General features: G+C 43.5%; 1 protein-coding gene across 4 annotated transcripts in view; it reads right to left on the bottom strand.

Annotated features, from left to right (window-relative positions):
• Nucleotides 1-7,215, bottom strand: part of LOC105537224 (ATP-dependent RNA helicase DDX19B-like) — a 44,390-nt gene that overhangs the window by 15,949 nt on the left and 21,226 nt on the right. For 2 of the 4 annotated variants that reach the window (XM_011976780.1, XM_011976781.1), the window contains exons 3-5: nt 5,612-5,665; nt 4,459-4,594; nt 2,973-3,065 (exon numbers count right to left, since the gene is read on the bottom strand). In XM_011976780.1, the coding sequence (XP_011832170.1) occupies nt 2,973-3,065; nt 4,459-4,594; nt 5,612-5,665 (283 nt within the window). The remainder of the gene's footprint in view (nt 1-2,972; nt 3,066-4,458; nt 4,595-5,611; nt 5,666-7,215) is intronic. The other 2 variants (XM_011976782.1, XM_011976783.1) reach the window with 1 other exon arrangement.

A 7,215-nucleotide genomic window follows, 5' to 3' on the forward strand; every position in this document is an offset into this window, starting at 1 on the left:
AAAAAAAAAAAAAAATTGTATAAAAATTAGCCAGGCATGGTGGTTTGCACCTGTGGCCCCAGCTACTTGGGAGGCCAAGGTGGGAGGATTGCTTGCGCCCAGGAGGCAGAAATTGCAGTGAGCCAAGATGGTGCCAGTGCACCTAGCCTGGATAACAGAGTGAGAAACTGTCTCAAAAAAAAAAAAAAAATTGGGGGAAGGCCAAGGTGGGAGGATTGCTTGAGGCCACGAGATCAAGACCAGTCTGGGCAACATAGCAAGATGCCCATCTCTATTAAATAAAGAAAATTAGCTAGGCATGACAGCACGGGCCTGTAGTCCTAGCTACCTGGGAGGCTGAGGCAGGAGGATTGCTTAAGCCCAGGTGCTCAGGGTGCAGTAAGCTATGATTACACTGCTGTACTCCTGCCTAGGTGACAGAGTGAGACCTTATCTCACAGAAAAAAAAAAAAGTTAGCATCTACAAAAATATTAGATCCACAAATATAAATGATCAATATGAAACCATGTAATAAATACTCCATTTATTCACCCTAAGCATGCTCAAAGTCCCAAGCTAAAAAAAAGACACTATCCATCTGGAGAAAATGTCACTGTTATGACACAGAACAAAGAAAACTTGAGAAAATACAGACCCAAAATATCTATTTTTATTTTTATTTATGATTTTTTGAGACAGGGTCTCACTCTGTTGCTCAGGCTGGAGTGCAGTGGTGCAATCTTTGCTCACTGTAGCCTCAATCTCCTGGGCTCAGGTTACCTCCTACTTCAGCCTCCCGGGTAGCTGGGACTACAGGCACATGCCACCATATTTGGCTAAGTTTTTGTACTTTTAGTAGAGACAGGGTCTCACCATGTTGCCCAGGCTGCTCTCGAACTCCTGGGCTCAAGCGATCCGCCTACCTTGGCCTCTCAAAGTATTGGGATTACAGGCATGAACCACCACACTTGGCCTAAAATATCTATTTTTAGACAAAAAAGAAGATTCAGAATTTAGGATTATATGCAGAATTGTATATAATCATATAAAATATAGGATTAATCTGTATTAAATTTCCATCATGCTCTAGAATCTTGTTACTCAGAATGTGATCTGAAACATCAGCATCAGCATCACCTGCAAGCTTATTAGAAATGTTGACCCTCAGTCCCCACTTAGACCTACTAAATTCAGACCCTGCATTTTAATAAATGTCTATGAGATTTGTATGCCTGTGAAAGTGGGAAATGCCCTGCACCAGGAAACCACCTTAGTTACTGTATTATTCAGGTCTCCTAGAGCTGTTTGGCTTCTATTATATTTGACACAATGACTTTTATATATCAATACAGTGAAATCATGGTGCATATACGATATAAATGTATATTTACCAACATAGGAAGATGATCATATAATTTAAAAACACAGCATATAAAACATTATTTATATGTCAACCTTTTTTTTTTTTTAATTTGAGATGGAGTCTCGCTCTGTCGCCCAGGCTAGAGTGCAGTGGCGCAATCTTGGCTCACTGCAAGCTCTGCCTCCCAGCTTCACGCCATTCTCCTGCCTCAGCCTCCTGAGTAGCTGGGACTACAGGCGCCTGCCACCACGCCCGGCTAATTTTTGTATTTGTAGTAGAGACGGGGTTTCACCGTGTTAGCCAGGATGGTCTCGATCTCTGGAGCTCGTGACCCACGGGCCTCGGCCTCCCAAAGTGCTGGGATTACAGGTGTGAGCCACCACGCCCGGCCATAAAGTTATATATATGGCCGGGCACGGTGGCTCACACCTGTAATCCCAGCACTTTGGGAGGCTGAGGCGGGCGGATCTTTTGAGGTCAGGAGATAGAGACTATCCTGGCTAACACAGTGAAACCCCATCTCTACTAAAAAAAATACAAAAAATTAGTTGGCGGGCACCTGTAGTCCCAGCTACTCGGGAGGCTGAGGCAGGAGAATGGAGTGAACCCAGGAGGCAGAGCTTGCAGTGAGCTGAAATCTTGCCACCGCACTCCAGCCTGGGTGACAGAGTGAGACTCCGTCTCAAAAAAACAAACAAAAAAAAAGTTATACGTATATATTTACATAGAGAAAAATCTAGAAGTCTCCACTCCAAAATGTTAATAATGTAGGGAGAGGGATATTACAAATGATTTTTTTGTTTTTTGTTTTTGGTTTTTTTGAGATGGAGTCTCACTCTGTTGCCCAGGCTGGAGTGCACTGGTGTGATCTTGGCTCACTGCAACCTCCGCCTCCTGGGTTCGAGCCATTCTCGTGGCGTAGCTTCCTGAGTAGCTGGGACTACAGGAGCACACCATAACACCTGGCTAATTTTTGTATTTTTTTAGTAGAGTCGGGTTTCATGTTGGTCAGGCTGGTCTTGAACTCTTGACCTCAAGAGATCCTCCTGCCTTGGCCTCCCAAAGTGTTGGGATTACAGGCGTGAGCCACTGCACCCACCCCCCACCCGCCCTTTTTGTTTGTTTGGTTTTTTTTGAGACAAACTCTCGCTCTGTTGTCCAGGCTGGAGTGCAGTGATATGATCTCGGCTCACCGCAACCTCTGCCTCCTGGGTTCAAACAAATCTTGTGCCTCAGCCTCTTCTTTTTCTCTTTTGAGACAGGGTTGCTTTGTTGCCCAGAATGGAGTACAATGGTGTGATCACGGTTCACTGCAGCCTGAAACTCCTGGGTTCAAGTGATCCTCCTGCCTCAGCCTCCCGAGTAGCTGGGACTATAACTGCATGCCACCACGCCTGGCCAAGTTTATAACTTTTGTTGTTGTTGTTGTTGTTGTTGTTTTTTGTTGAGACAGGGTCTTGCTACATTGCCCAGGCTGGTCTTGAGCTCCTGGCCTCAAACGATCCTCCTGCCTTGCCTGTCAAGTTGCTGGGATTATAGGCACAAGCCACATTGCTGGCCTGTGAAAATAATAAAAGTTTTCAAAAATGGAAAATCTAAAATGAAACGGAGTTGTAATAGGACACATACGGCTCAGCAAGCATCAGTGGCAATGCATTCTCTTGTATCTTGGATGGACGATTGAAACCCATGGCATAGACTCCTTGGAGAAGCTGTGGTTTCCTAGAAAAACAGTTAAAGATGAAAGTCATTGTCGCTTTGGTTGAGGAAAGCAGCAAAATATCTGGAGGATTTTTCTCTTTTACTGTTTACACATAGTTTTTTGTTTATTTGTTTGTGAGACAGAGTCTCAATCTGTTGCCCAGGCTGCAGTGCAATGGTGCAGTCTCGGCTCACTGCAACATCCACCTTCCGGGTTCAAGCAGTTCTCATGCCTCAGCCTCCCGAATAGCTGGGATTACAGGTACATGGCACCATGCCCTACTAATGTTTTGTTTTTTGTTTTTTGTTTTTTTTGAGACAGAGTATTGCTCTGTCGCCCAGGCTGGAGTGCAGTAGTGCGATCTCGGTTCACTGCAAGCTCCACCTGCCAGGTTCACGCCATTCTCCTGCCTCAGCCTCCTGAGTGGCTGGGACTACAGGTGCCCGCCACCACACCCGACTAATTTTTTTTGTATTTTTGTAGAGACGGGGTTTCACCGTGTTGGCCAGGATGGTCTCGATCTCCGGATCTTGTGATCCACTTGCCTTGGCCTCCCAAAGTCCTGAGATTACAGGCGTGAGCCACTGCACCTGACCTAATTTTTTTATTTTCAGTAGAGACAGGGTTTCACCATGTTGGCCAGGCAACTCCTGACCTCAAGTGATCTGCCTGCCTCAGCCTCTCAAAGTGCTGGGATTATAGGCGTCAGCCACTATGCCTGGCCTACACATAGTTTGTAATCAACAATAATTGAGCTGTGCTGAACTGAATACATGTTAGTACAGCTAAAGCTTTCACCCATTATCTGGAAATTTTACTAAATATCCCAAAACATCTAAAGTATTTGTTTATATTTTTTATATGGAGTCTGGTCTTGCTCTGTTGCCCAGGCCGGTCTGCAACTCCTGGCCTCAAGTGATCCTCTCACCTTGGCCTCCAAAAGTGCTGGGATTACAGGTGTGCACCACCGCATGCAGCTAAATTCTTTTATACAACTTGGTTAGTGGCTGGGTGCTGTGGCTCATGCCTGTAATCCCAGCACTTTGGGAGGCTGAGGCAAGTGGATCACGAAGTCAGGAGATCAAGATCAGCCTGGCCAACACAGTGAAACCTGTCTCTACTAAAAATACAAAAAGTAGCCGGGTGTGGTGGTGCACGCCTGTAGTCCCAGCTACTCGGGAGGCTGAGGCAGGAGAATGGCGTGAACCTGGGAGGCAGAGCTTGCAGTGAGCTGAGATCTGGCCACTGCCCTCCAGTCTGGGCGACAAAGCGAGACTCTGTCTCAACAACAACAACAAAAAAAACACCTTGGTTAGCTAAAACTGTTCTGTTGTGATAAAAAGATATCTATTACAGACCTAGGATCTCTATTTCAGTGCAAAGGGGAGAGTCAGAAAGGGAATAAATACTCACAGCCGAAGCTCTTCAAAAGACTTCACTGAGTACAGAGGGGAGTTTGGATCCCGCTGCAGGACTTCTACTTGGTTTGTGTTATCGACAAGGTTGCTTCTGATCAGCTTGTTGAGTAAGGATTGGGCAGCTCTGTCCTCTGTCAGGAAAAAGAAAGCAAAGAATTTTTAAAAGTCCTTGAAACCTACCAAGCATTTACTCTAATTCAACTGCCATTTGTATTTTGAATAATAATGTACTGAACATTCAACTTCAAGGTACCTCATAGTTTTGACTTATAAATTAAAATAGTTTTATTAAAGAAAAAAGTTATGATCCATCACCCATTTAGGCCTCATACTCTTCTCCAGACTCTATCTAACAGCCCTCTTTTCCTGCAGTTACCTATTCCTCTTATCCAGACACACATATTTACTCCCCCATTTGCACTATATATAAACCTAAAGTAATTAACAATCACAACAATGGGAAAAAAAACAGGAATTAACAAAGTCTGTACCTTAATATTGGACAAGTTGGTCTCATCTTGTCATGCATGTCAAATGTGTCAAAATAACATTAAGCTTAATTTTATTTGACAATAGAGATTGTCCAATAAACTTAAAATTTTTTATAATGGCCTGTTCAGGTGTTCAGTTGTTCAGTGTAAACTTTCTCTAAACGTAAACCATTAGAACTCCTTCACCTATTGACTATTTATATTGAACTTTTTTCTTTCTTTTTTTTTTTTTTTGAGACAGAGTCTCGCTCTGTCTCCCAGTCTGGAGTGCAGTGGTTCAATCTTGGCTCACTGCAAGCTCTGCCTGCTGCGTTCACGCCATTCTCCTGCCTCAGCCTCCCAAGTAGCTGGGACTACAGGTGCCTGCCACTATGCCTGGATATTTTGTTTTTGTATTTTTAATGGAGATGGGGTTTCACCGTGTTAGCCAGGTTGGTCTTGATCTCCGGAGCTCATGATCCACCCGCCTCGGCCTCCCAAAGTGCTGGGATTAGAGGCGTGAACCACTGCGCCCGGCCCCTATATTGAACTTTTATGCTAGCACTGTATCACCCATTAAAGTTGAGCCAAACTGGGTATAAAAATGAAGCCTCATAACAATCCACTTTCTTAGAATGTAGAAGCTTGTTATTATATAAAGCTCCACGGCTGTGTTACCTTTCTCTTCTTCATCTGTCTTCTCTGCATTGGTATTGGTCTTGACAACAGCACCTTTATCAGACACAAAGTGGCCATCACTCAAAATCACATCCCATACCCAATAGCTGGGACAATTCAAATTCTATAGCACTAGAAGTTTTTGTAAAGGCCTAGAGAGCAAAAAATAAATGAGGAAACCGAGCCGCTGATAAAAACATTTTATTGTCCCTAAATAAACAAAGGTGTAAAACACTGTTGCTCATATATATATAGAGAGAGATATTTTATTTATTTATTTATTTATTTTGCCCAGGCTGGAGTGCAGTGGCGCAATCTCAGCTCACTGCAAGCTCCACCTCCTGGGTTCACACCATTCTCTGGCCTCAGCCTCCCGAGTAGCTGGGATTACAGGCACCCGCCACCATGCCCGGCTAATTTTTTTGTATTTTTAGTAGAGACGGGATTTCACTGTGTTAGCCAGGATGGTCTTGATCTCCTGACCTCGTGATCCACCTGCCTCGGCCTCCCAAAGTGCTGGGATTACAGGCGTGAGCCACCGCGCCCGACCTCTGTTGCTCATATTCTTTCCTATTCTAGGTCTCCTCCCCGTACCTCAAAAACTATTATTTCCCTCATTGAATCAATACTTCTGAAATATTATAGAAAGATTAGAGCAATTAGTGATCAGAAACCACCTTGATGCTCAACAGAGGAATATCTATGCAAATCGGATTTTATTCGTATGTGAACACAATAATGCCATTAAAATTCATGTATATAACAAATGAGCAGTAAGACCAACAAAATTCATGCAAATAATTTTTTTTTTCTTTTTTTGAGACGGAGTCTCACTCTTGCCCAGGCTGGAGTGCAGTGGTGTGATCTCGGCTCACTGCAACCTCTGCCTCCCAGGTTCTAGAGATTCCGTTGTCTCAGCATCCTGAGTAGCTGGGATTATAGGTGTGCACCACCACACCTGGTAAATTTTTGTAGTTTTAGTAGAGATGGGGTTTCACCATGTTGGTCAGGCTGGTTTCGAACTCCTGACCTCAGGTTATCTGCCCACCTCAGCTTCCCAAAGTGCTGGGATTATAGGTGTGAGCCACCACACCCGGCCTATAAATTGTTGATTAATATAAATTTATAGTCAAATGATACTGTGGTTATATAAAATCATACAAAAAAGATTGTAAGTGAATTTTGAGAAAGGCAAATGTTACATTACCTACCAGTAATATTAAGTACATCAACAATAATGGAAATCTTAAATTTGGATAAATATGATTTCAGAATAATTAGGATAGGTAAACTGTCAGATTCCTCGCACTTTGTCTATCTCATCCCAAATTGAGAACATTAAAAAATTAGTCTTTGTCAGTATAGTCTCATGGTTAGTAATTAGTCCCACTTAAGTAGCCTAATTCGTTTTTCACTCCCACACCCTTGCTATCAGTGTGCAATCCTCATTCTTGTATTAAAAACACTTTGAAGCCAGGTGCGGTATCTCACTCTTGTAATCTCAGCACTTTGGGAGGCTGAGACAGGAGGACTGCTTGAGTCCGGGAGTTAGAAACCAACCTGGGCAACACACGGAGACCTCATATCTCTTTTTTTTTTTTTTT

Source organism: Mandrillus leucophaeus, unplaced genomic scaffold, assembly GCF_000951045.1.
Source record: "Mandrillus leucophaeus isolate KB7577 unplaced genomic scaffold, Mleu.le_1.0 Scaffold17, whole genome shotgun sequence".
In the NCBI taxonomy this organism is placed as follows: domain Eukaryota; kingdom Metazoa; phylum Chordata; class Mammalia; order Primates; family Cercopithecidae; genus Mandrillus; species Mandrillus leucophaeus.